The 26,616-nt window shown below is 47.7% G+C and overlaps 11 protein-coding genes across 11 annotated transcripts; 6 read left to right on the forward strand and 5 right to left on the reverse strand.

Annotated features, from left to right (window-relative positions):
- Nucleotides 1-196: 196 nt before the first annotated feature.
- Nucleotides 197-1,537, reverse strand: ASPWEDRAFT_167752 (uncharacterized protein; the record flags this gene model as incomplete). Its single annotated transcript, XM_040830195.1, has 6 exons — nucleotides 197-755; nucleotides 806-860; nucleotides 904-1,040; nucleotides 1,090-1,261; nucleotides 1,309-1,348; nucleotides 1,403-1,537. The coding sequence occupies 6 exons, from the start codon at nucleotides 1,535-1,537 to the stop codon at nucleotides 197-199; spliced, it is 1,098 nt and encodes a 365-aa protein (XP_040695423.1).
- A 3,609-nt stretch (nucleotides 1,538-5,146) lies between these two features.
- Nucleotides 5,147-5,951, forward strand: ASPWEDRAFT_35354 (hydrophobin family protein). Its single transcript, XM_040834214.1, has 2 exons — nucleotides 5,147-5,493; nucleotides 5,543-5,951. The coding sequence occupies exons 1-2, from the start codon at nucleotides 5,154-5,156 to the stop codon at nucleotides 5,686-5,688; spliced, it is 486 nt and encodes a 161-aa protein (XP_040695424.1). The 5' UTR covers nucleotides 5,147-5,153; the 3' UTR covers nucleotides 5,689-5,951.
- A 378-nt stretch (nucleotides 5,952-6,329) lies between these two features.
- ASPWEDRAFT_284987 (uncharacterized protein) lies at nucleotides 6,330-7,795 on the reverse strand. Its single transcript, XM_040833140.1, has one exon. The coding sequence runs from the start codon at nucleotides 7,586-7,588 to the stop codon at nucleotides 6,590-6,592; it is 999 nt and encodes a 332-aa protein (XP_040695425.1). The 5' UTR covers nucleotides 7,589-7,795; the 3' UTR covers nucleotides 6,330-6,589.
- Nucleotides 7,796-8,697: 902 nt separating this feature from the next.
- Nucleotides 8,698-9,852, reverse strand: ASPWEDRAFT_102613 (NAD(P)H-dependent flavin oxidoreductase; the record flags this gene model as incomplete). The annotated part of the gene is made up of 4 exons (XM_040827496.1): nucleotides 8,698-8,841; nucleotides 8,888-9,616; nucleotides 9,679-9,761; nucleotides 9,810-9,852. 4 exons carry the CDS (start codon nucleotides 9,850-9,852, stop codon nucleotides 8,698-8,700), a joined length of 999 nt encoding a protein of 332 aa, XP_040695426.1.
- A 1,431-nt stretch (nucleotides 9,853-11,283) lies between these two features.
- ASPWEDRAFT_101403 (succinate dehydrogenase cytochrome b560 subunit) lies at nucleotides 11,284-12,052 on the forward strand (the record flags this gene model as incomplete). The annotated part of the gene is made up of 3 exons (XM_040827379.1): nucleotides 11,284-11,323; nucleotides 11,404-11,494; nucleotides 11,620-12,052. 3 exons carry the CDS (start codon nucleotides 11,284-11,286, stop codon nucleotides 12,050-12,052), a joined length of 564 nt encoding a protein of 187 aa, XP_040695427.1.
- Nucleotides 12,053-12,564: 512 nt separating this feature from the next.
- On the forward strand, nucleotides 12,565-13,522 carry ASPWEDRAFT_284994 (uncharacterized protein). Its single transcript, XM_040833141.1, has 2 exons — nucleotides 12,565-12,848; nucleotides 12,951-13,522. The coding sequence occupies exons 1-2, from the start codon at nucleotides 12,741-12,743 to the stop codon at nucleotides 13,320-13,322; spliced, it is 480 nt and encodes a 159-aa protein (XP_040695428.1). The 5' UTR covers nucleotides 12,565-12,740; the 3' UTR covers nucleotides 13,323-13,522.
- Nucleotides 13,523-14,141: 619 nt separating this feature from the next.
- Nucleotides 14,142-15,203, forward strand: ASPWEDRAFT_285142 (uncharacterized protein). The gene has a single exon (XM_040833144.1). It carries the CDS (start codon nucleotides 14,457-14,459, stop codon nucleotides 15,162-15,164), a length of 708 nt encoding a protein of 235 aa, XP_040695429.1. The 5' UTR covers nucleotides 14,142-14,456; the 3' UTR covers nucleotides 15,165-15,203.
- A 195-nt stretch (nucleotides 15,204-15,398) lies between these two features.
- ASPWEDRAFT_125901 (mitochondrial 54S ribosomal protein mL57) lies at nucleotides 15,399-16,477 on the forward strand (the record flags this gene model as incomplete). The annotated part of the gene is made up of 3 exons (XM_040829199.1): nucleotides 15,399-15,804; nucleotides 15,856-16,088; nucleotides 16,146-16,477. 3 exons carry the CDS (start codon nucleotides 15,399-15,401, stop codon nucleotides 16,299-16,301), a joined length of 795 nt encoding a protein of 264 aa, XP_040695430.1. The 3' UTR covers nucleotides 16,302-16,477.
- A 625-nt stretch (nucleotides 16,478-17,102) lies between these two features.
- Nucleotides 17,103-18,933, forward strand: ASPWEDRAFT_102124 (AP-1 complex subunit mu; the record flags this gene model as incomplete). The annotated part of the gene is made up of 6 exons (XM_040827450.1): nucleotides 17,103-17,141; nucleotides 17,239-17,367; nucleotides 17,556-17,785; nucleotides 17,843-18,332; nucleotides 18,383-18,754; nucleotides 18,853-18,933. 6 exons carry the CDS (start codon nucleotides 17,103-17,105, stop codon nucleotides 18,931-18,933), a joined length of 1,341 nt encoding a protein of 446 aa, XP_040695431.1.
- A 734-nt stretch (nucleotides 18,934-19,667) lies between these two features.
- On the reverse strand, nucleotides 19,668-20,735 carry ASPWEDRAFT_100610 (Rag GTPase GTR1; the record flags this gene model as incomplete). The annotated part of the gene is made up of 2 exons (XM_040827316.1): nucleotides 19,668-20,466; nucleotides 20,542-20,735. The coding sequence occupies 2 exons, from the start codon at nucleotides 20,733-20,735 to the stop codon at nucleotides 19,668-19,670; spliced, it is 993 nt and encodes a 330-aa protein (XP_040695432.1).
- A 1,409-nt stretch (nucleotides 20,736-22,144) lies between these two features.
- On the reverse strand, nucleotides 22,145-23,841 carry ASPWEDRAFT_100097 (URC4/urg3 family protein; the record flags this gene model as incomplete). The annotated part of the gene is made up of 4 exons (XM_040827277.1): nucleotides 22,145-22,228; nucleotides 22,280-22,872; nucleotides 22,942-23,431; nucleotides 23,506-23,841. The coding sequence occupies 4 exons, from the start codon at nucleotides 23,839-23,841 to the stop codon at nucleotides 22,145-22,147; spliced, it is 1,503 nt and encodes a 500-aa protein (XP_040695433.1).
- Nucleotides 23,842-26,616: the final 2,775 nt, after the last annotated feature.

Genomic DNA, 26,616 nt, shown 5'->3' on the forward strand with positions numbered 1-26,616 from the left:
ATAATGTGATTATTATATCATTAAAGAAGGCCGTATATACATTTCTTGTAAATCAGTACCTAGTCCTGGTGTCCTCCCGTCATTACTCCAATTGCCAGTCCTGTAGACTTGTACCAGAAAACCAATCGTAAAGTGTGAAATGAATGACAAACATGAAGAAAAGAATATAAATATAAGGGGGAAAAAAGAAGGTAAATTAGGGTTCAACATCCCGAGACCCCCCAACAAATGATTTATTATCATGAGCCAAGGAATACTCAGTCGTCACGGTGATACCTTCACCTTCTTCCTTGGGTTTGGTGTGGATATCTCTCCGTCCTGCTTCGATGATATTTTCCTGGCTTTCGCCTGACGACTCGCGGCGGGATTTCTTTAACCAGCCCATCTCGTACGGGTGGCGATCGTCGTTGTTGGATTTCGAGTGGAGGAAGCTTCGCGGGGTGCGCTGATTGCTGTATGGTCCTGTGTAGCGGTTGCTGGACGAGAGGGATTTGAACCATCCGAAGTGCGAAATTAGGGGTTTGATTCCCGGTGCGGAGACGACAAAGGCGGATACGAGTGCTTCGCGGGATGCCCAGCCCAGGGCCACGGAGAGGGTGTTGAGGTTCGTTACAGAGTAGTATGCTCGGAGAATCGCAGCGATCATGATGAAGATACCGGACGAGAATAAGATGCCCAGGATGACTTTTTGGGATCGGGGGATTTTGGCGGCGATGATGAGAGGCATGGGAATGCAGAGGACGCCGATATCAGTGCTGGATTGTGCTAGCTGAAGTCAAGTCAAGTCAATGAGAATACTACCCACCTAATGTTCAACACTTCAATAACGATATAGTTCAGTGGGCGAACAGTGCAGTTATCTGAATTGTCAGCTAGGTCGACCAGATAGATGGGTATTCATACCTCCTGGGTATGGCTTGATCTGCCATGTCCTATTAGTCGGCGTGCAGATACACAGGTGGAACAGTAGCGAAGCCAGAAATGTGCTAACGCAAACGAAAGTCATGAACAGGTGAAATCGATGTTGCCAAAGACCCGCACTGGAGAATGTTAGCATCCAGATCTTATTTTCCAGTCTGATATACTGACGTGATCCGGTTGTAGAGAAACATGAGAACACCCTTGAACGACCACACCATGAAGATATACGAAAGCCAGGCGATAAATGCGAAAATGGAACCCTGACGGAGTCGACCAACTTCACTGTCCGGAATTTGCATTGCTGTCTCATTATTAAGGCCAATGTTGGAACCGTAGACATCTAGTCCAGTTAGATCGGAAGTCGGATCAGCGGTAGGTAGCGCATACCCATGAGATAAAGAAAGACAGTATGGAACGTCCAGAAGATCTGTAGAAAAAAATAGTTAGCATCGCATGGGACATCGTACTAGGCTTAACTAACCACCGCGAATCCAAGACACAAGTCATCCCAGTAGAAATTGCGAGCCCCCGTATACCAACGCGCGTAGAATCGAATTGCAATGATAACGAGACCGACTGCATATTCGGAAAACAGCTCGGCGTGGATACTGTACATTTTCGTTATTCTACCACCGACCACAGCACGAGCGAAAGATAGGTGACCAGAGGTCGATAAAAGAGCGGCAGATGACAGGAAACGTTTCAAGTCATCGGTTATCGGGGGGAATTCAAGGAAAGACGTAGAGAGATCAGAGAATCAGACAAGATGGGGATGCACAGGAATAAAACCCGAGACCCCTGATCCCTTGGGGGCGAATTCGGCCATATATGCAGCTAACTTGGCTTAATAGAACTTATTATGGATTGCATCGGTAGTCCATTCCATTCTCTGGGTCGAAGGCCTTAACATCTGTGGAGAATCAAGAAAGCTTAAGATAGAGGAATTAAATCATTAAGGGCAAAGACATTGCCCAACTCATCACTGCCTGGACGCTACGGTGGCAGGCATAGTGGGAACCCGATGGATGAACCAGTGCCCACTGCCTAGGATACCATAGGACATGGTTCAACAAAGATGGGTCCCTGATCCAGTAACTCAATGACAAGGAAGACGGCACAGATGTGGACCACAGGACCGACGATAAAACAGACCCCAGTACGGAGGATAGGGCGATTGACAATCCCTGCACACTACAACATGGGGTTTCAATTTAAAACCTGGGTCGAGCCTCGATGGCCTGATGGCTGCAGACCAAGAGTTTCCCGCTCGTGGAGGTAGAAAAAGAAAGCAAACGTTGTGCATGAACTGTTGCTCGGTTGCCTTCTCGTAACTGTATGCCATTCTGCACTTGACCTCTGAAATTCACATGATTCAATTGAGTTTGCCGAATCGATTCAAAAGGCAGTGAGCTGCAGTCTGTAGAGTGACAGAAAACGAGCAGGCAGGAGAAGTCAATCACAGGCTTGAGTCGGACGACTACTCTGCATAGTAGTGATGCTCTCTCTAACAACCGGTTTCTTTTTGAGTTCGCATTCGCAACCAGTGGGTCATATCAGAATCGACCGGGGCGAATCGTGATGGGTTCGTCACTCGTTCGATGCGTTAGTTCGTGACAATCGAGACTAGCCCCCGTTGTCCGAGGGGTGTTGTTGGTGGCATCCCCATCCGCAGACTAGTTTTAACATAGCCAACACCCGATGCAATGACATCGTTGCTTTTTCGTGTTTTTCTTATTTGCGTTTTGTCAACAAACCAATAAACTTTGGCGGTCCACAATTCCAATAATTGAGTGTCGGTTGTCGGATTCCTTCCGGGCAGACTGTTATGAATAAAGCAGTGCTTCCTTGGATTCTGTTCCAGCTGGATGGTAGGCCTTGGCCCCTGAGACTTGTGGAGTAAAGTGGATAGCGAAAATAGTCGGATAACCCGTAGACGCACTGCGTGCCAAAGGACCAGTGATCAACGATAGACCAGGATGATGACAGAAACTCACCTCCCAACGCCTTCTTCGAAATTATGTTCCAGGGCAGTCATCCTTGACCTCTGCTAAGCTAAAAATGCAGGCTGCAGACGAAGATCTCCAGAAGGATTGGGAAGTCAAGGATGAGAAGAGGGGAAGCCGGAGAAACCGGAGATGAGATGAGTAAGCGGGTTATGCACTGCATTAATATGGGCATATTCTTGTCATACTCGTCCTTATAAATTACTATCTAATATTTATCAAATATCCTCGATCGACTATGGAATATTAACAATTGACTCCTACACATAATCTAAAGATCATCAGATGATGAACCTCGTATTCAACTGTCCGGCATATCTACCGAAAGCCTCAAGACAAAATGACTCGTCATATCTCGATTGAACACGAGCAGATTATCATGATCGTACAAAGAGACGTCGATCATCTCCCCCACTCGAGTCATTCCAAGATGATAGATATATTCTATGCCAAAGAGAATCATGAGTCTTTTCTTTGTTGTTCACTTTGAAATGAAGGGCTGTATTCTATACTACCAAGGGATACGAATCCGGATGATAGACTTGATTAAACTCAATTAATGTGATCCACTTGACCTGTCATTAGACCCAGACGTCGAAACCATCATGTGGGAATTTGAAATGTAACCATGGTAGTAACTTTCGTTGAATGTAACAGGATGAGTACCAGCTGGAGGTATCTGGATGATGAATTCCGTATCCAGGATTGTTGGGAATAACTAACATGAATAGAGTCTGGATATGGGATGTTCTTGTGGCTGTTCGAAAATGGTATTTATAGATGTTTACGGTTTAGACTATAATAGTGAATATACCTTATTGTGTAGTAACCAGTCATAGTAATTACACTTAGTGTGTCCATCAGAAAGTTGGACTTATACCGTGGAAACAGTATGCCATACAATCCTTCTTCTTTTTCTGGTTAGACGATGGATTGGATTCACCACAGCAGTACTATCACAATGTCTGTTTCATAACATAAATATGGTCTGCTTCTAATACGTTGACTTGATTAATGAAGTCTACTTTAGTTCAATGAATAAATGGCTGTAATAGTATAGACAGTGGTTGTGGTCACTGTGATGTACTACATCCGATCTGATATATATAGTTGAGGATCTATAACCAATATGTCAGATGAACAACCGCATTATTACTATATCGCTACTCTTAATATTAGATACTGCTTAATCACTATTACAAACCAAAGAATTGTTAAATATAATCATACATCTATCTACTCGAGTTGAAAACCACTATCTGTTCAATATCATCATCATTCGTCTATTCGTCTATACTACCCAACTATAGTATCTTATATTTCGCTCCAATAGCAGTGCACATATAAAACAGAAATAATAGCAAATTATCACTAATTACCCATAATAAAACGCACTATACTTATGCATAACCATCATAATAATACTTCATGCATACATCAACGCAAACACTGCAAACCTTGACTCAACCAACCTCCCACAACATCCGGACGACCTTACATCTTGCCAAGGAAAATTAAATCCTCCACATGGGTGGATTCTGGAGAGTGTCTTGGGCTGCAGGCCAGCTCAGCTATTGAGCGACTCCCTTGCAGATCCTAGTCATGCCCTGCAACCTTACAGACTTGCATGCCGCACGATGATGAGTTTGCAACAGTACGTGCATGCACAATTCAATAGTGGAAGGAGGAGATCATGCTGAACACATCGAATCCAGACTCTGCTATGTTTGAATGGAATTTGGTCTGCTGTCCAGATGTCAACCCTTCAAGCCAATGCGACTGTGGTATCCGTACCAGCCTCTCCGAAAGCAGAGTCGAAGGCCAGCAAAGGAATGAGACGCTGGCATTGTCTGCAATGCAAAGCATGGTGGAATGCAATCAAGCCCTGCATTTCGTTGGAATCAAGGAGCGAAACAAACGTTGGTAGATCCATACCACGCGCCAGGCGCAGTTGAACTTGCTGCCCTGGAGGAGTGACCGTTCCTTGCATCTTGCATTCCAGGAGAAAAAAGACAATGTCTGGACAGCAAAGTTGGGAGACACACAGACCTCCATGATTCTCTATAAAGAGAGGTCTTTCGTCGCCTCCAATCGATTCTTTTCATCATCAGCTTCCACTCTCGTTCACTTCACTCTCTTTCTACAGTCTTCTCCAGACCAAAAAAAATCTTCAAAAAATCCAAAACTCCGAGTTATTCACTCTCTTTTAAATCCAAACCCACCATCACAATGCAGTTCTCTCTGACCGCCGCTGTTCTCGCTCTCGCCACCACTGTGGCTGCCCTTCCTCCCGCTGATGTTGGCGGAAAAGGCATCGGCAACGGCGCTGGCAACAAGGGCAACGCCGATGTCAAGTTCCCTGTCCCCGACGACATCACCGTCAAGCAGGCTCAGGCCAAGTGTGGTGACCAGGCTGAGCTGTCTTGCTGCAACAAGGCCACCTACGCCGGTGACACCACCACCATCGATGACGGTCTCCTTGCTGGTGCTCTCAGCAACCTCATCGGTGCTGGCTCTGGCGCTGAGGGTCTTGGTCTCTTCGACCAGTGCTCCAAGCTGCCTCTGCAGAGTAAGTCTCTTATGCCATCTACTCATCTGGACCAAGCTAACCATCGCAGTCCCCATCTTGGCTATCGGTCTCAACGACCTCATCAACCAGCAGTGCAAGCAGAACATCGCTTGCTGCCAGAACTCCCCCTCCTCTGCCGACGGAGACCTCATTGGCCTGGGTCTTCCTTGCATCGCCCTCGGCTCCATCATCTAAGCCTTGGGCTGCCGTATTTGTTCTCTCATTGGCCGCGGTGGAAACGTTATGGAAAAGCAGGCGGTATTCAGGTCTGGGGAGAAATAGCAGGAGCGAATTGGTTACTTGTTAGATTAAGCACTCCTGTTGACAACTCTTGTGTATGATTACATTGTGTCGTGTGGCACCCTCGGAGAAAGAAGACTGTTCGTTCTGGTTTCTTTCCATTGTCTGGAGAAGACTTTTGCATTCGGCTGTTCTAAGGACGGTATTAGCATAGCATCAATTTATTATTACTGAAAACTTTCCAAACTTCTACATTTCAGAATGTAGTGCTTTTATAGCAACTCTTTAGGGTATGCATCTCAATGAATACAACTATTACAGACACTTAGAAGTATCTCAAGTCTATCTAGCAGACGACTTGATCTGTCTGCCACCTCTTAAATCTGTAGTTAGCACGTATGCACCTCAACCGTCCCAAGCTGTCTTCACTTATTCCACTCTTACTTTCTAAGACTCATTCATCCACTGTAGCATCCCATGTCCATCTGTTGGACGCATATATCCTTACAGATTCTAGTGCCTTGTCCCCGCACACAGATAGTGACTCTTCGCCGAGTGGAGCCTAGATAGAGATCATCTTCATCCCATGTCTCACCGTGTTTACAACCAATTTCTTCTCAATCTCGAGACTTCAAGACATAATTTAATATCATTAAAAGATATATGAACACCCCTATCTCTAAACCAATTAAGTATACACGAACATATCAAATAGAATACAATCGAATCTTCCAACCGGGAAGAAAAAGAAGATAGAACCATCATCACCATCCCCCAAGATCCAAAGAAGAAGTCAAATCAAACAAAGGCACAAACGGAATAGTAGACAAAAGAAACCGAAACAGCAACCAAACGCCTAAGAACGAAAAAGAGATTCTCCATCGTGACTTTCTTCCCCGGACTCGCCGCCTACCCGCACAGAAAGTTCCCTCCTCGCCTTCTTCTCTGACTGTGTCGCCGTGTTCTCGTCCACGATTGTCGTCGTCGTCGAGATCCCAGTCGATGTCGAGGATGAGGGGCTAATCGACAGCCGGGTGGACAGGGGGAATCGCAAGCCCGGTGTGCCGGACTGAACGAGGTTGACCATCTCAATGAGTGACTTGCGTCGAGTCATGCGGGCTTTCGCGATGCTCTTGCTGTCTTTCTTTGCTGCGGGGAGGATCATTTTCTTGGTGGTGTCTTCGAGTTCGCTCTGTTTGAGCTCGGGGGTGGTGCTTTGCGAGATGCTTTTTTCTTGGACTTGCACTTCAGACGAAGTCTTCTTCGCAACCTCGCTGTCTCTTTCATCGTCAGTCCCGTTTATGAATTTCTGCTCTTCGCTTGTGATGGCCGGCCCTTCGTCATCGTCTTCTTCGATTGGTGGGAGCGATTCAGACTCGACGGTCAGTGTCGATTCACTGGGGACTCGGCTTAGCTCCTTATTATCGGCAGCAGCAGCATCGTGGAAGACTTTCTCGTCGGCAATATGCTTCGGGGACTCGGACTCGGAATCGTCTTTCCTATCGGGAACTTCTTCACAGGATATCTCTAGCTTGTGTTTCTCGTCGGACACATGGCTAGACGGCACTGCTACTTTCTCGTCTGAAGGAGACTCGGATTCATGTTCATGTTCAGACTCAGGCCGGGCCTCGGGTTCCGGGGACTCAACAATTCGGATCGAAGCAGTCTGGGAAGCCTTTTTCACCAGCTTTCTTGGTTTCTGGGGAAGAGCGGACGCGGGGATCGGAGGGAGGGGTCGAGTCGATGCGGTAAACGAAGACGAAGGAGGGGGCTCTTTGGCTTGTTGTTGGTTTTGGCGGTGGTTTTGTTTTCGGGGGTGGATGCAGGAGGACCAGAGGGTTGATAGGACGCCCATTTTATAAGGATGGCAGTATAGAGAATGACTGTGTGTGTAGAAAAGATGGAAGTGAGTGAGTGAGATGCTGTCTGTTTAATAAAGAAGGACTGGAGATAGATGAATTCGAAGATGAGGAGTAGAGTGTCAATATAAGATAACAGCAAATCAGACTATTAGTCCTTTCATTAAGACGCGGGGATGAAACCAATATATGCACATGTCCGTGTGATGCAGTTGTGATTGCATTAGAATGTTCTGTCTTTCCATTCTATACCATATTCATTGACACTATCTATACTGTCTAGGTGCTCTCTACTGTCTATACTACCTACAACACAGTACCACCCAGCTATCAAGATCAGACAGAATATCCGTCTTGTATAGGCACCCATCACATCCACCCAAAACAATTCAAAAACATCACCATCAACATCACCAGTCATTGTTTACATCACATTTAAAATCCACCTGCAAGGAACCACCTCTCCTTACAAACTCACCACCACCACAACCCGTACGACATGCAAGGACCAGAAACACCGTCACACCAGATAAACCCCCGGGAGTTAAATCACCCTGTCTAATTGGACTACCTATAAAATGAACAAATGAAGCGAGATTAAGATTTGTTGACGGTTGATAATAGATATGGCTGTCAATGGCAACGGGGGCTGTGGGCTGTAAGGGTTATTTTGGTTATATTAAGTAGGTAGAGGTAGAGTTTGGCTTCATTTTATTTTATCTGTCGGGGAAAAGTAGGAGTATTTCTCTGCATGATGGATAATTTGCTTTAGCTCGTGTGACTTGGTAGGGTTTAATATCCGAGTTGGATGGTTTCCTGGTCTACGGGGTCGAGGTTGTCTAACTTATCCCTGGTTACGTTATTGAAGTCTTTTGGTTATGGGTTTAGATGACTTTGGGTTATCTTGCCAATTTATTCCGGGTAGACTCTGCTACTTTCTTGTTTTGTTGTTTGTTTATGAAAGAACTCGAGGTTATTCACCTGCAAGGGTCGGAAGGGTTAACTCTGACTGTCTGCGATACAAGACTTATGAACTGTGTAGATACTATCAAATGATACTATGATGATGAATTATCCAAACAATAACTATTCTATCAATGTATACCTACAACTTGCTCTGCGGAGCGTCAACATACAACGATCTCGTCCGGTTCATCGCCTCCAGGGCTTCCGTCTCGATACGCTGCAGCAAAGCCGCACAGGTGGGAATATCGTGAATCAACCCGATGACTTGACCAGCGGTCCAGACCTGTCCAAGTTAGCGCATGTCATATCCTCAAAGTAAGTCAACCTACCCCAAAGTCAACATCTCCATTCAGGAAAACCTCCCGACCTCTCTTGCCGCTGACAAACGGCGCAATCTCACTGAACTCGCCCGACTTGCTCTCCTTTTCAACCTTCAACGCTTCCTGCGTCACCTTGTTGCCGAAAAGTCGGGTCGTGTTCTTCCATCTCCGGAGCACCAGTGCTGTGTCCGTCTCCTGGGCGTTGACGATCGCCTCCTTGACCTTTTGGTGGATGGGGGCTTCGACTGTAGACATGAAGCGGGTGCCCATGTTGATACCCTCAGCGCCGAGGGCCAGAGCAGCAGCGAGACCTTGTCCATCGGCGAATCCTCCAGAGGCAATGAATGGGACCTTGAGCTCCTGTCGTGCACGGCTGAGGAGGATGAAGTTGGTGATATCATGCTCACCCACATGTCCAGCGCACTCGAATCCATCGATCGACAGGAAATCCACGCCCAGTTTCACGGCCGACTTGGCATGACGGACGGTTGTACACTTGTGCAGAACGGTGACGTTGGCCTTCTTCAACTGCGTGATAACCGGACCCGGGTTGTTGCCTGCTGTCTCGACGATTCGGATGCCTTCATCGATAATCACCTGTGCGTAGGCGCCGTAGTCGGGGGGAACAAGGGCGGGGAGGAGGGTCAGGTTGACACCGAATGGGTTCTTGGTCATGCTGCGACATCTCCGGATTTCTTTTCGGAGATCTTCTGGGGTCGGTTGGGTCAGGGCAGTGAGCTACAGGAATGTTAGCGGCGGTCTTCTCCGGTTGGAATGTATTGTAGTTTGGGTAAACGTACGATTCCCAATCCACCTGCGTTGCTAACTGCCGAGGCGAGTTCTGCGAATCCAACCCATTGCATACCACCCTGCACAACAGGGACTTGAAACCGTCAGTAATCAAACTATCGACAGTAGAATGCTGCATTACCCCTGATGCCCAGCTTCCTCGTCAAGGCTGTATTGAAAGGCATTTTGTAGTGTACGGTCGCAGTAATATGGGATAAAAGAAGAACGCGTAGAGCAAAAGTCGAGTGATGTCGGTGACTATTTCAACACCGATGGATTAAGAATAAGAGGACACGATGGTGGTACAGGTACAGAAGAAGAGAGCCTTCGAGAGTGTAACCGCGGACCTTTGCTGTGGGGGAGTCGAGTTGCCGAGGTCGACGATGGGGGGAAGAGATGGGGTGACGAGGAGAGCAGATTCACCGACGGAAGGTCGGACGGAGATGATGCTTCTTATGGATTTGGGAGAGTCAGAATAATGATGAGGCAGGTCTGCATAAAGACAGTCATCTGATGGATTCATCCGAGGAGGAGGATGATTATTGATCTTCTATCGTTTGATCGACTTCTCCGCATGTGATCGGTTCGGTGATTTTAGATAACTCGTGTGCACTGTAAGGTACAGCTGTCGCACTTGGCAGGATTATCTGATATATTCTCCATTAACTCTGAGGGAATAATACAGATCAATTCCCCTAGAAACATGGTGTCTAAGTTGTCTGTCTGTATCGACTGTGAAGCCAAAGTGACCGCCATCATCAGACTAGACGGGGCTCAAGGTCAACAGCAAAAGCAAACACCTTAAAATTAAATCAAGACTGAACCTACAGTTCTAGACTGAAGAAGAGCAGTGGAGAAGATGCCAGGGGATCAGACACGATCTCAATTGCCGCCTCTAAGCTTGGTTCTAGAAGTCGCCAAACTCCGAATAGCGTCAAAAATAGGTCATATCAGCACCGATCTGACCATCTCTGGTCCCATGGCTTAGGTACCCAGTACCATGTTTCAACATCCAGTATAGAAGCATGTTGGCAGCTGTCGATGCTTTACCAATGTCGAATATTTACAATGATTTACTATATTATGCATGTAACCCTGATATGAAACCCCTCCCTTTCATGGCAAGAAAGAACTGGGCGATTAACGACGGGACGATTTCCTTCTCAGGATCTCTAACAACCTCTGCGGTCGCGACAGAATGCCGAAACCTGTGAGGCTGTGCTAAACACGTCGTCTTCATCCCAGACACTTGAAGAGCAACCGGTAGACAACGCGAGCTGAGATCCTTGAGGAAAGGAAAAAAGAAAGAGGAAGAGGAAGAATAAAAACACACAAAAGAAAACCCGGAATCGATCCACGGCGGATGGAATGGAAGAAGAATCTTCCGACTGGTAATGCAGCGCCTGTGATTGGCCCACTGGCTGCTCCCGAGCGCTAGTCCCGTGACCGGAGGCTAGCCCGAGGTTGTCCGTCCCGTGATTCCGGTCCGCTACGAAGAAGGTCGGGAGTTCGTGACGACTTCGTTTCTTCCTGGACGACGACGACGACGACGACCTCTTGTCTGATTGATCTTTTGATATCCTTTTGCACCGCCGACAGGGTCTCATCGATTCACAATGTTCTCCCAGAAAGTTGCTCAGCAGTCGCTGCGACGGCGTATGTACTTCCCTTGCCCTGCCGGATTCGGGTCTTGATCTTATGGCACTGAAACTGACCGTGTGTGCTTCTTGTCGCAGTCGCCGTCCAGCAGCCCTATGCCGCGCAGTGGTCCATGATGAAGACCGCCTCTCCTGCGGCCGTCGCTATGGGAAAGAACATCCAGACCAGGTTAGTCTAGATCTATGGAGGGGGGCACGGCATTTCGCGATCAACTCATGCGACAATCAATCCTCGACGTCATGCAACGCCTCCCACCATGCATTCTATACACAATGCTAATGCAAATTGACCAGATCCGTTCAATCGACCACCGACCCCGACCCTACCAAGATCCTCGCCAAGCAGCGTTTGAACCGCCCTGTTTCCCCCCACCTTTCCATCTACCGCCCTCAGATCACCTGGATCGGCTCTAGCTCCCACCGTATCACTGGTATCTTGCTGTCTGGCAGTCTCTACCTCTACTCGACTGCATACCTCGCCTCTCCTCTCATGGGCTGGGACATCGGCTCTGCATCTTTGGTCGCTGCTTTCGGTGCTCTTCCCATCGCCGCCAAGGTCGCTCTCAAGGGAACCATGGCTTTCCCCTTCGTCTACCACACATTGAACGGTATCCGACACTTGGTGTGGGATACTTGCTCTGGAATTACCAACCAGCAGGTCATCAAGTCTGGCTGGACTGTTGTCGGCTTGACTACCGTCAGCGCGATTATCCTTGCTTGCCTGTGATTGTCTTATTACTCCATACCTTTTAGTTTTGTTTTTTCTAAAATTGTTTTCATGCTATATACTTTATCTTGGTCAATTCAAGGCTGATTCGAATGTTTGAGCTCACTTTCCTATTTTCCGATTACCTGCATCCAAAGTTGGGTGAAGGACATCGATCTTTCGCGGTGATTTTTCCTTTGTACGATGTGTCGCATAAACAGGGTCATAAATACCCTCTATCAATTTACAATGAGCAAAATGGCCAGACGGAGTTCTAGTTATCGTCATTCCAACTGAAATTCGAAACTCGACATTAGCAATCTGAAACGTGAAACTGTCATCTATCGCTTCCCCCATCAATCTGAGAGTATCCCACGATCATTCTATTGTCTCCATGGCAGTGATTCTATTCAATGAACCCACGCCATTCCCAATGCATTTATTATGATGTACATCCTTGTCCTTCCCCTTGATTATACTATTGATGATTGGTTATCGAATTGCTTCAGATGCATTCTATTCATGTTAACAGGAGGGACAAAGCTTACAGCACGATAAGAGACGCGCGAGAGAAAATGCAGAAGAAGATAGGATCTTACCTATTGTACCAGTTGACGCAGTGAAAAGAAATTAAGCAGGACTTGGAGGTGGGTTGGGAGGGAATGGTCTTGGTGATGGTGGGTCTTGCACGGAACCGTTGCTCGTTGGGATGATCTCGGTGGTGATGCAGGGCATTTCATTTGGCTTGAAGACCATTTCGAAGATGGATCGATATTTCGGCAACGGTAAATTATGGGTGAAGATGATAAAACTTTTGGTCAGTTGGTAGATCTTGGAATTATTTGGCTGTTGCGTGTCTTTCTCGTCTTGGATATGAAAAGAATGGCATTCATGGATGGACTGACTTCTGGTTTAATAGTCTTGGGTTTACAGGCAGCTTTGGCTTTCAGGGTGCGTCTTTTCCCCAGGTTGTACACCGCATCGTGAACATCCGGTTGACGGGAAGGGACCGCGTGGATATCACACTTCGGATACTCTAACCGTGGCCCTCATGCGTGGCATTTTCCGGCAATCAATATCTGGAGAGCAGTCTAGTTGTCTGCAAGAGTCCGAACGGGACTGTATATACGTCAGACAGTGGTCCTCACCGTTATTACAACCAAGCTTCCTCCACAGGAAACCAACAGAACTCGAAGGGTGCGTGAACGTTTTCTGCATTGTGAAAGGGTGCCAACTCCACTCTGCCATAGCTATCCCGGTCAACGGGAATCGCGGAATCAGGCTCAGGTGACACAAGCGGTCTGGAGAAGGCGGTTGCTTCCCCGGATTCCTGCAGCAAATACGATGCTGCAGGTAGCTATATAATTTATCCTGCCAGTTATTGTGTTGTATACCGCAAATAAAGCAGGTAAGGCAGCCAGCGGCTGGTAACCGCAGGGATCTTCTCCCTAGAGCATATATCCCGATGGAAAAGGAGCCGATCTGCTCTTCACGGGTTGATCTTCGCTTTCTAGCAAACCTGGGGACGGGGAGATGATGCAATAATGGGGCTGTCTATGGATGCAATCAAATTGAAGCAAGCGACCTTAGGTATGTGCATGGATGGAGCTGTAATTCAAGCTTTAGTCATTTGTTTCTCGCCGTCGATTCTATCGAGTTTACTGACTCTATCTTCAGCATATCTCCAACACATGGTCTGCAGTCTGCAATCTGCAGAAACAATAATATCAAATAAGGGTATTGCTACTGCAGAAGCAAGCTGTACAACCTCCACAATATGGATCAGAACCGACTGAACCCCTCGTGTCAACCAATCTTACCTTCCATATTGGTTCGTTACGCAGAAACCCCACGCTCCAACCGATCTGCAGTTACGGATATGAAGATGAAGATCTCTCCTTTCTTTCTTCTTTCAGATATTCTTGCCCCCTTTCTTTTCCGCTCAGCCCCGGAAAAAGGGTGAACAGTCCCTGAAACAGACCGACTTTTGACAGCACTGCCAACATCCGAAGGCAACAGTAGTATTGTGCCTATTTCTTTTGATATACGGATCTACAATATGCCCCGGTAGCAGGCCTTTAATTGTTCCTGGTACAATAATACTAGCTTGGTGACACCCTGGACATGCATTTGCAGGAAATTAAGAATGTTCTGAAGAAAATCTAGAACCATACTTCAATTGGGATAGCCTCAAACATCTGCATGAAAGAGTGCCGTGTTGATGAAAATGTATGTATGAACTTTGTGCTCCTATGAGAGTGATATTTTATTTCTTTTCTTGGTGTAACTTGTAAGTATGGATAACTAACTCCCTAGTATCGGGGGATTTCATAGAAGGACGGTGATAGATTGCTTTGAAAATGAAGATATGATAGAGCGTAGACAGTTATCACCATGACACCTTCACCTTGTTACTAATGTAAGTATGGATAGCTTTATTCTTCACTACCATATATCTACAACAACTGAATATTCAAGAATAATAAACATCATTCCACCATGCCAACCCACAGTCTCCTTGTTAGTCTACCCCCAGGCTACCAACAACACACATTCAGCAATCTTGAAGCCCTCGAAAAGACAGCCCAAGAAGTCCTCGACAACCTCAACACCACCGACAACGGAAACCAATATATCGCCATCACCAACCTCCCAAACCACGCCCAATCACCTAGCAGGCGACACCGACATCGCCAGACTGAAAGGCATCCCCTACCGCTTCTCCTGCGAGGGAACAACCGGGCTGCTCAAGATCATCCCATCATACGAACACGCAAGCCTCGTCGGTGCATTCAGCACAAAGCTGACACTCATGTTCGCCCGCATGGGCGTTCCAGAAACCGAGATCGTCTGGGGTAGGGCGACTAGACATCCACCATCGCCGAGGATCACAGATACACTCAAAGAGCCAGACGAGTGTTTCTTTCCGAGTACGCGCCGTTTGCCGGGAGGACATAAGTGGCCTACGCTGGTGCTCGAGGTTGAAGTGGTTGGTTCTCTCCCTCGTTTGTGTGAGGAGCTGAGATATTGTACGAGGTTGTTGTATTTTCTCGTTGTATGGTGTTTATATAGTCCTTTTCGTTACCGTGTGGCTTCTGATATAACTGACAACATGGATATTGTACAATATTGAGTACTTGTCTGTCATGAATAGACAGCTTAGACAGTATCAGTAATATCCTCATAATTATAAAAAATTATTTCCTATAAACTGAATAAGAGGTAATTGTTTGTCGATATATGCCAAGCAATCCCGATTCGGACTAGCGCCGCATGTCGAATTCTCTCCATCTTCACCTCCGACAATCGTCCAAAGGAAAAGAAAGATCCGGCCAGGTGAATCGTCTCCGTTCTCCCCCCCCTCTCCATGGCTTCAATTATCCCCTCTCGAGCGGCCAGGACCGTCTCCTGTTCCACCTGTCGCTCCTTTGCTGCTCCCACCTCGATTGCCTCCGCAGCCATCCCCCGACGTGGACTGTCAACATCAACGCCGTACGCCAACGCCAACGAGCAGACCTCAGCCAACAATGCAGAGCAGCCTCGCTGGTCGTACACCCCGCCTCGCGCCAAGGCTCCCTTCAGTCTGCGATTGAACTCCAAGAGACCTGAATTCCCCGTCAACTCCAACCCGAAACTATTGGATGAGTTCTACATCCGCATGCTGGGCACTGAGGGCGACAAGCTTCTGTCGGAGGAAGTCAAGTGGCTTGCTGTGACGCATAAGAGTTTCGATCAGGGTCGGAGAGGATTCAACGACCGTCTGGCCTTTTTGGGTATGACAACTGTGTTTTTCTGTTTTTGTTATGGTGTTAACGATTGCATAGGCAAGCGGATCGTTCAATTACAGGCCTCTTTGGCCTTGGTCCAGGATACTACGAACTCTGCCGGTGCTTTTACTCAGGATGCGTTTGGACGAAAGGCCTTTACACACCCGGCCTTGGATGGCTTGAACAATCTCTCCGCCAACACCAAGAACTTCTTGACTGGCAAGACGCCGCTTGCCGAGCTGGCACGGAAATACGAATTGCAGAAGGTCTTGAGATGGGCTCCTAGAAAGGTAGGAACAATTGGGAATACAAGTGCTTGTGCCAGTTCTTTGCTAATTGCCGTACAGCCCAACAACCTCGAGGCCTCCGGAATCGACCTCGTCCTTGCCCACACCATGTACGCGGTGGTCGGGGCTATTTCTCTGGAGAAGGGTGGACACATTGCCAACAAGATTGCACAAGAACGGATACTGGCACCGTTGGGCGTGAAGACAATTGCTTAGAGTCGGGGTTTCTTTGATTGGGAAATGGCCGCAGGGAGCATTTTCAAGGCGTTTATTTCCTCGTTATGTGTTGTTTAATCCTGGATGGATGATCTTGTCATCCACTGTACATGTACTTTTACAACGACTTTTGGTCAAGATCTGTGATATTAAATAAATAAATACCACCAGAGGTGATTCTCTTCATTCTTTCTCGAGATATAAATAAAATATAAATGATAAAATAGTAATGTGCGGTCCCTCTGACGCCGCCCGAGTAACAGTAAGAAAAATACTCGGCCAGCTCTTATGGGACCTTGAACAAAATTCTAGTCTTCGCACCGCTGTATCGCAATCCAGCCATGGAAAACTGACAGTCAATCGACAGAATGTCAAAAAGACCGCAGCAATCACACAAGGCAATTAGGTTCGCTGTCTTGCACTGTCTAATGGGAGCGTTGGTACAAAGAAGAAAGAAGAAAAGAAATTCAAATCGAAGCGGGAAAAAAAAGTATTTGAAGGGTTTTCCGGATCCGCGCTAGTCCCCTTTCGGCCTTGGCGTGGGTTGCGCTCCTCGTGGGCCCCAAAGCGCAGCCAGACGCCTTGTGTATACGCAACGACGGCTTCGTTATTCTGTACGGTTCATTCATCGTCTTTGCACATCTTCTTCTTTTTCTTGCTGATTCACCGAGTGCTGCAATGCTGGTTGTTGTTTGCGTGGTGATCAAGACTTGAAACCCCGTCCACTTCTTCCCCCCCATTATTATTCGCCTGACCGTTTGACACCACATCATCATCTCTCCCCGTTAACTACTCTACACCATGGCGTCGGCGCTTTTCTTTCTGGACCTGAAGGGCAAGGTATGCTTTTCCTGGCCTCTATGCGTCTGCTTCCAATTGCATCCATGGATAATACAGAGAGAAAAAGATGGGCCCGCGAAAACTGACCGCTGTGTAGACCCTTCTGGCCCGCAACTATCGCGGAGACATTCCCATGTCCGCCGTCGAGAAATTCCCCATCCTCCTCAGTGACGCCGAAGAAGAAAGTTCCGCCGTGCCGCCGTGCTTCTCCCATGAAGGAATCAATGTATGTTGTTCTTTGTCTTTGCGACTTTGGGTTGAATTGAGTGCCTGAGGTCGGCCTCGCTCTGTCTCCCTCCCCGCCGCTTTCGCTCCCCGCAACCCGCTGTCTTACCCCCTTTTTCCTCCGTCAGGGCTACCCTCGCGTTATATCAGACTGTTGCGCTGTTTGCTAAAGATGCGTTGTCGTTATAGTACCTCTATATCCGCCACAGCAACCTTTATATCCTCGCCCTGACCAAGAGAAATACCAATGCGACCGAAATACTACTCTTCCTCCACAAGATCGTGGAGGTCTTCACCGAATACTTCAAGGTGCTGGAGGAGGAGAGTATCCGGGATAACTTTGTCGTTATCTATGAATTGCTGGATGAGATGATGGACTTTGGCTACCCGCAAACGACGGAAAGCAAGATATTGCAAGAGTGAGTCCAAGGCCGGATGGGGCTTATAGTCACGTCGCTGATTCCTTGTCACTCTAGATATATTACCCAAGAGTCACACAAGCTTGAGGTCCAAGCCCGACCCCCCATTGCCGTCACCAATGCCGTCTCCTGGCGAAGTGAAGGTATCCGCTACCGCAAAAACGAAGTCTTCCTTGATGTTGTCGAATCTCTGAACCTCCTCGTGTCCGCGACTGGAAACGTCCTGCGATCTGAGATCCTGGGCGCCGTCAAAATGAAGTGCTACCTGAGTGGAATGCCGGAGCTGCGCCTGGGACTGAACGACAAGGTCATGTTTGAGACGACAGGTCGCGCCACAAGAGGGAAGTCTGTGGAGATGGAGGACGTCAAATTCCACCAGTGTGTTCGACTTTCTCGATTTGAAAATGATAGAACAATCAGCTTTATACCCCCGGATGGAGAGTTCGAGCTTATGAGTTACCGGTTGAATACGCAAGTGAAGCCTTTGATTTGGGTCGAGTGTTTGGTGGAATCGCACTCTGGTTCTCGGATGGAATACATGTTAAAGGTAGGCTACAGCACTTCCAACATCGGATCCCTAACTAACAATACACAAAGGCCAAAGCACAATTCAAGCGCCGCAGCACCGCCAACAACGTCGAAATCCTCGTCCCCGTACCAGAGGACGCAGACTCACCCCGTTTCCGCACCAACATCGGAACCGTCCACTACGCACCCGAAAAGTCCGCAATCATCTGGAAGATCAAGCAGTTTGGCGGCGGTAAGGAATTCCTCATGCGTGCCGAGCTCGGGTTGCCATCCGTCAAGGGCGACGACGAGCACGGCGGCGGTATGACCGGTGGCTTTGGAGGTAGCATGGGCGGTACAGGACAGGGCAAAGCCAAGCGACCCATCAACGTCAAGTTCGAAATCCCCTACTTCACCACCTCTGGTATCCAAGTGCGGTATCTGAAGATTACTGAGCCTAAGGTATGCACATCATCCATTTATCTTTCATGCAGACTGCATGAAATAAACACCTGCATGACGCAGAAAAGGAACAAAGACTAACTTTCACCTCACCTTAGTTGCAATACCCCTCTCTCCCCTGGGTTCGATACATTACGCAATCGGGCGATATTGCCGTCCGTATGCCAGATGTACAATGATAGACGAGGCAATGCTTGCTGCATGGGGGTTCTATTTTAGAGGTTGAGCGGACGTAGGCGATGGGTATAGGTATACAGTTGATAACTTGATATTAGTTAATGGACATAGTCGAGAATGCATGATGACACAGATATAGCATTCTCATTCTCATTTTTATTTTATTTTATTTCATTTCATTTGATTATGTTATGGTGTTCATAGGTTAGAAAAAATGTTAAATGACCTACATATCGTATTGCACTATATTCAGAATCATCCAGTCTGTTATTCTATGTGGATAATATACAGATACCGATGACCGAAGAGACATAAATGCATTTGTTATATTCCGCCTCTGGCCACAATTATGTATGTCATGTCACAGTGATTTAAAAACCATCCACCATCCATGCAAACTGACCAAAAAGATAAAAGAAGTAAAAATGTAATGTAATGCAATGCATTCATTATACAGAGTCAAATTTATCAACCAGAAACGTCATCGACACATCAGATAGATCCATGAAGAAAATGAGGGAGGGCGGCTGTGGTTCGCCATGAAAGCAGTAGAATGCCATGCTTGGATTTTGGGTATCTCATTAAAAAGGAAAATAGCATTACTTGTGAGTTGGTTTTTTGGGTGTAGGAACCGGAAACGGGCGTCATCATGGGGGAAGCACGTTGGTAAGCTGTAGCCATGGTTTTGTTGTGTTGGTATGACTTTGGACATGCCTTGCATGTCTTATTGGACCGCTCAGACATGTCCGTCTGGGGTTTCCGGTGCGGGAAGTGGAAAGCCGTCCCCGTATCCTGCCGCTGCTGCTTTGGAGAAGCCCTCTCTGGCCAGCATGGTGTTCATCACGGCGCAGTTGTATGCTGCCTCCCCAGGAGGCACAACCATGAAGATGTATGTGTTATCGGTGAAACGGCCGAGGAAGACGTTGAACTGCGGGGTTTTGGTGTGCATGACGAGGAAGCCGGCGGTTGCCGGGGTGGTGTGTGTGTTTCTGGCGGCGCAGTGCTTGAATGCCTTCATGATGTTGGAGAGCCGTTCGTGTCGATCGTAAATCGGGTTCAGGTCGCCGACTTCGGACGCAACGGATGTCACGGTGAGGAATGTCGACCGCTCAAAGAGTATCACTTCCTCCGCATCGATCCGCTTAGCAAAGGCGCTCAGGAACCGCTCGATGACCGTCAGGTTCGGAATCAGCCGGTGCACGATACCCGCCCATGCCTTGTACAGAGATTGATCCCAGATACTACTTCCAAAGGTGTCTATCGCGAAATGGTCCGAGCGACTGCGTATCAGGGCCGATCTCTCCTCGTAAATCCGTTGGCGGTGCTCAGCCTGGATCAGATCCAATTTGTGCACGAGACAGAAGACATTAGCGTGCGGACTGTTCTCTCTCAAAGCATCGATGATAGCGGTGTAAGTGTCAAGGTCTCGGTCGACCTCCCGGGACTCGATATCGAAGACGTAGATAAGCACCGCAACATCCGAAAAGATATTCCCTCGCTGCGAAGCGAGATATGTTTCCATAAATGCATCTTGCCTGTATTCAACCAACCGCCTTATCAGCACCAAAACCTACAGCCAGAAAAGGCAAACAAGACAAGACAAGACTCACCCTCCACAATCCCAAAGATTCAGCGTCAGATTGCCCATGAACTTGACATGGCTATGCTCGACGTCAATTGTAGCTCCCAACCGCCGTACATCCTTAGCCACATAATTGCTAAATATAATCGAGCGCATCGACGACTTGCCCGAGCCACTCTTCCCCATAAGAAGCACCTTTCTCTTCTTTTTTCGATGATCCATCATGGAGGTCTTTCTTTCTTTCGTTGGGTTGGGGAGGCAGATAGAACAGATGGTCCGGACTATGGGGTAAAACTAACCCCGCGACTGCGGGTTGCGGGTTGCTTTAGATAGCTAAAATGGGAGACTGGAATTGGGGCACTGGACGGGTTTGGTTTTTTGCGTCTTGCGTCGTTTTACAACCTGTACTTGTTTTTCAGGGAAAGAGAAGAGCCCGTGGAATGGAGCAATGGGAATGGAGTGTGTCAGGTGTCTTCCATCGTATGTAACATCTGCGCGAGGATGACTGACCCAGCCTCAACAATAACGAACCGGCGGATCATAGCGGAGGAATGATGTTCCGTGGTCATGTGATGTGAGATGTCAGTGGCCGGAAAGGGAAATCCGATGATGTCACGAAAACATAGAGACGATCATTTTAAAATAAACGTTGGAAAGCTGTTGGTAAATCAGGGTATATGGTTGGTAGAGGAGGCTGAAGCAAAGGTACATAATATATGATGGTCAAAAAGGCACCGATGCTCAAGGGCTAGGCAGGACCTCGATGACAATACACAGCTGTATGTATCCTCTTACCGGACAGCTGCCTTCTCCAATTCATAAGGTATTTACTTTGCAGTCCCCACTGGGGTATATGCTCAGTCCTTCGGGGTACGTATGATAGCCTTTAGGGCCAAAGTCACACTTCCGTTGAAGGCAGAGATCTACAGCTGCACAGCCGCGAGCTGAGCAGAAACCTTAAAACAGAGTTCTATACTCTCTTAACTTTCGGGGGAGAACCGAACAAATCAGGCGAGGAGAAGCGAATAAAATGGGTGTGTTGGAGGGCGTGAAGGTGTGTTTATGGTGGTGGTGGTGATGATGAATATAGGAGAATTATTGAACAAGCATCCAGATGATGATGCTGGGATATTATCAAGAGCTTGGAACGCTTAGCAGTAGTACACCAAGCCACACGCAGCCACAAACACTAGTCCAACCCCTAATAACGTCTTCCTGTCAAAATGAGGCGCAGGAAATAATTTCCTAACCAAACAATCATAAATCAAATTCCAATATGCACAATATTAATATTGGGCTCTAATTGAAGTTCGCAATGCTCCTTTACCTATGTTTCAGACAAAACAGTACTAATCATCAGTGTTTTCCCTCCTTTTCTGTGTTGGAAAGAATACAAAAAGACATGTCATGACGTCGTCAAAACGACTCTACACAAAAAGGAATAAACGGGATATATAAACGTTCCCCAAGAGACGATAAAAGGGGAAGAGAAGAAGAGAAGGAAGAACGGTAGTAGAAGGACAAAACGTCTGGTCATCAAGCAGTCATAAAAGACCATCGCCACCCGGGGAGAGAATATAAGCGTAAGGCTGGCGTGATCTGGTATTCGAGAATCGACAAAGGATGCAATATTAAAATACAGTACCATCGGAGCGAATCATGATCGGGGGTTCTTTGGTGTTTGGTCTCGAAACCTCTGCAATCTCACGGCCACCCTGGAACATATTAGCATAAGCAGTATAGACAGTCTAAACAGTCCAGCATACCTTCCACGAGCCAGCTTCAAGCATCTGTGGCAAAGTCAATTGGTCTTCTCCTCTCAGACCCAGTTGGCCGTTCACCTCATCGAGGAGTTCGTCCAGGAAACCCACGGTGGCGGCTCGCCACTCGACGATCACATCGTCATCTGCATTGAAAAGTGGTACGACCTCCACGTTGGGTTGCCCCTTGATCTGTGCGTTCTCCTTGTAGCCTTCAATGCCGCGCTTCAAATCGTCCTCCTTGAGCGTCAAGAGCCCCATATCGATCAGAAGACCGCCATTTCGGTACTCGGGAAGACCGGTCAGCAGATCGCTGCCTGCAAAGTGGATATTCATCAATTTCGACATTGGGACCATGATGGAGTAGCACAGCCACTGTGTGAGCTTGTGGAACGGAACAATGCTCTCCCAAGGCTGCCCAGGAGGAGATTGGGGCATGCTAGAGCAGACCCAAGCGTCTCCTATCGACACACCGTCAATCTGCGTGCGAGAAGGCGGCCAGATCCCGGCCAAACCATCCATAAGAACGGACCACAGTGTGGTGATCGGAACGATGGGCACGGACGAAGCCAAGGTCGATGGGTGCGAAAGAAGATAGTCTGGTAAATGAGTCATGGTTAGCGAGGCTGCGAATAGAAAAAAATCGAGCCATTCATTGTCGAGCTTACCGAGCATGTTCCCTGGTCTGGCATCCACTCCGAAGAAGTCCTGGTTGTTCAATGCGTCCGATAGTCGAATCAGTAGACCCGCACGGCCTTCCAGACCCGCCAGCTGGTTCTGCTCCGAGTGCTGCATTCCCTTTGCCAATACATCCACCGTGATTTTCTTGAGTCCGGCACCATCCACCTGGCAGGGTTCTGTGGGATCACTGCTGAAAAGGCCGCTCTTGAACATCTCCAGGGCAGCGACGGCCAACCCTTCACTCCGCGAATAGACCTTGCCAGACTCCTTCGACTTGTAGGACCACTTGGTGCCCGCACCAGCATCGAGTAATACCGAGACGACGAACAGGTCAATCAGCCGGCGGGTTCGTTCTTGCGCGTCGATCGTACTCGGCCAGGATTGCAGAAGCTGGTTGACTCGGGGTCGGCCACCGACGTCAAAGTGTTGCCAACGGCCATGGGGAGGGATAGATTCGTATTCCGGAGCGTAATCTCTCTTCACAAAGGAGGATCCAGTCAGGGTCAAGCTACATCACATGATAAGAGGCAGGTTCGGTTCGATTCACTCACCTTGATAATGGACACGATGTAGGAAGCGGTTACTGCGAACTTGGTCATGTCCACATCGAAATGGTTCAATTTGTTCCTCTTTGCCTTGACTAGAATGTAATTGGCCCTGTCCCGGACGGCGTGGATGCTTCGAAGGTAGGCGGCCGGGTCCAGTGCCGGATCGGGGGGTTTGGCAATGGGGAGCTCTGGGATGGAGGCGGGAAGCCCACTCCCTTTGAAACCGGGGGATCTCAGCGATGCATTTGAAGTGCGAGCACTGTTGGAGGCAAAGGACTCTTGCTCTTCCTTGTCGCTCTGAATGGAGTTTTTAGAGTCCTTGCGCTTGAAAAGACCCATGTCGAAGAAGAGGGAGTGTGGATGGGGGAGAGAGAGAGAGGAGGGGGAGGGGAAGACAAGGGAGAAGTACCCAATCCAACGAGAGGGAGAGGAAGTTTGCGACTAAGAAAGAGGAGAAGGATAGTCGCAGTAGTAGTAGAAGAGAAATAGAGTCGTAGTCACACGGAGGATTGTCTGCTAAAAGGGCGGAAGCACGAGATGGAATGTTACCAGGAGGAGGGGAAAAAGAGGAGGCAAATAATACATAAAGAAGATGATGATCTACTACTGCATTCTAGGCGCTAAGTTGGACTTTTTTTCTTTTCTTTTTTTTTTTTTCCCACTTGAGGCCAAATAAAAGAAGCCGACTAGAGAATTACTACTAACCCAGAAATAATCACAGCAACGATACATAATACCGAACGAAGCGGGGCGGTCGGTGACTCTGGATGGATATAGGCGTAGGCGTAGGTTTTTATGGGTACGGAAAGTGGGAGAGGGAAAGTCATCCAGTGCCAGTGCAAGAATTAATGAAAGTTTCCCACCGGAAGAAAAGCAGAAAAAGAAAAAAAAAGGAGAGAAAACAGAGCGTCAATCAAAGTGGGGGGAGCTTTTGGGATTGTTTCTAGGGGGGAAAAAGGATGGGCTCTGGTCGAGGTTAAGCAGCAGTTAGTTCATATCGAATGCATGCCTCAAAGGGGAGATGCCCCACGATCTGTACGATACTGTACTCGGTATTTGTTGTTCAACAGTCTATTTGCTCAATAATAATAATAGCAAGTAATAATAATAGTAAGGTAGTACTCTGTAAGGTAATAATAATATAAAGGATTAGGGCAAGTTAGCGAGAGGGGATGGTTAGGTCGATCCAAGCAGCAAAAGCACGGACGCATATTTCCGCCTGCTTCCCCCCCAGAAGAGCGGATCTAGATTTTCGGGCGGTCCGGATGGTATTTTACAGTATTATTAATGGTGATGCTGCAAGGCACATTATCTGATAATACTACAATCCATTGTGTAGGTTGTGAACATTATTATTGTGATTGTGTGAGTGTGTATCATACAATGGAGGCACCGCAGCAAACTGGTTGGTATGGTCTCAAGGGGGAAAACAGTGCCAGGAACAGGATGTACATTGTAGACCACACAGTACAGACTACAGAAAAACTTCCCCCTGGTGGCTGGTTGTCCATTTCCGAGTGATCATCGCCCTAATGGAGCACGGTACACCTCGAGCATGTCAACATCTGCACACGTCTTCTATTTCGAGAGGTGCTCCTATGCGATCCAACCGGTCGACTCCCGGTCAACGTGTCGTTTTCTTTGTTGGGTCGAGAAGTATCTAGTTCCTTACTATTCTGCTCGCACTTCCATTCCTAGTGTATGCTGCATCCGCACCCCTTGTCAAATGCCCAGTCGTTCAATCGATGGATCCTGCGACCTGCATTCATGATCTCATGATCCTACCTTGCATATCTTGTATGACATATAGTGCATCTTTGCCCAACAAGCGAGATAAAATTGGATACACAATAACTAATAACATACTGACTCCTCTTTCTCTCTCCACTTTGACATCGGCAAAACCCAGCGCAAAGGACAGTACGGGAGACACGGTCGTGGCCACACTGCTGGGTCGCCGTGGTTTCACGATTAAGGGTTTTTAGGGGCTGCTGCTCACTGGCGGTTCTCGGTTTAGTTCGCTGCTACCGCGCGGCTCGATTGCCCCGAGAATTAAAGCGGGGACGTGGTCTTTGCGCGCTCCACGGGTATTGTACGGCAGTGTATTACAGTGTTACAGTGCAGGTAGTATTCTGAACATATAATAAGATGGAAGGATTGAAGGATGATTGCGAACATTCTAGCATTCTAAATTCACCGAAATCTGTCGAGTACGAGGTTATTCCACTAAGTAGCTGGTACCTGGCCGGTAGTGGTAGCCGACATGAAATTCACACCCAACGACGGTAATCTATTTACTACTAAGTCCTGATGCTATTATCCCATAATCCGTTATCCTCCGAGAGATTAAGCCACTCTTTAGCTTCTAAACCCCTGACCATATTTGAAACCTGAGACAGTAGAGTCTAAATGGTGCCCAACTAGCCTTTGCTTTAAATCTTGTTTCTTCATGAGCGTTGACTTGGAGCACACGGTCCATGACGACTTGTTTGAACTCTGAACCATGGATATTCTTCAACGGAAGGTTTGTTTCATGTATATCCCCATCCTCAGGCTCAGAGCATCGTAGCCACTGTCCCAGGATATAGGTTTATCCGATTTGTGCGATTGCAATTCCGGACAAGGATATCATCCTTCTAGCTTGGCTTCGGCCAATGCCTGAACATTGGCCTTCAAGTTGTTGTCATTACATCACGGAGAAGTCCGTGATATGAAAGTATGTCTGTTCATTGCAATCCTTTCAATAATTCAAGTCCATTGCTTCATGAAGTGGCTACTCGCCAGACGATGCTGTGCTTGTTATGAAAGTACTGCTGGCGTTGTGGCATGTCGACATCAACACTGCGTGCAGCACTACTCGTTATCAGATGTGATGGATGATATTCAACCAGAAGTGCGTGAGAACTGAGTCAAGATGGCAGAGAAGCCGCTATGAACCCTCTTCGCTTAACCGACTCGGTGCGTATTGGCTTTATCATGCCACTCCCGGTGAGTCGCACTGCATAAACTCCTGTAGACGCTGTAGATCATAGCCCAATAAGGCGATATTCAGGCAAGAATTGATGAAAACATATGCAGTGTGCTGTGGGTGGTGGCAAAGGCGCGAAAGACCTT

This window comes from Aspergillus wentii (genome assembly GCF_001890725.1).
Source record: "Aspergillus wentii DTO 134E9 unplaced genomic scaffold ASPWEscaffold_1, whole genome shotgun sequence".
NCBI lineage: Eukaryota > Fungi > Ascomycota > Eurotiomycetes > Eurotiales > Aspergillaceae > Aspergillus > Aspergillus wentii.

Bases quoted from the DNA above. Each gene is read 5' to 3' on its own strand.
- ASPWEDRAFT_35354 (XM_040834214.1), top strand. From the start codon at position 5,154: ATGCAGTTCTCTCTGACCGCCGCTGTTCTCGCTCTCGCCACCACTGTG. The intron at 5,494-5,542 runs GTAAGTCTCTTA...TAACCATCGCAG, and splicing joins CTCCAAGCTGCCTCTGCAGA to TCCCCATCTTGGCTATCGGT.
- ASPWEDRAFT_284994 (XM_040833141.1), top strand. From the start codon at position 12,741: ATGATCTCGGTGGTGATGCAGGGCATTTCATTTGGCTTGAAGACCATT. The intron at 12,849-12,950 runs GTCAGTTGGTAG...CTGGTTTAATAG, and splicing joins TGAAGATGATAAAACTTTTG to TCTTGGGTTTACAGGCAGCT.
- ASPWEDRAFT_285142 (XM_040833144.1), top strand. From the start codon at position 14,457: ATGGATAGCTTTATTCTTCACTACCATATATCTACAACAACTGAATAT.
- ASPWEDRAFT_284987 (XM_040833140.1), bottom strand. From the start codon at position 7,588: ATGGGCGTCCTATCAACCCTCTGGTCCTCCTGCATCCACCCCCGAAAA.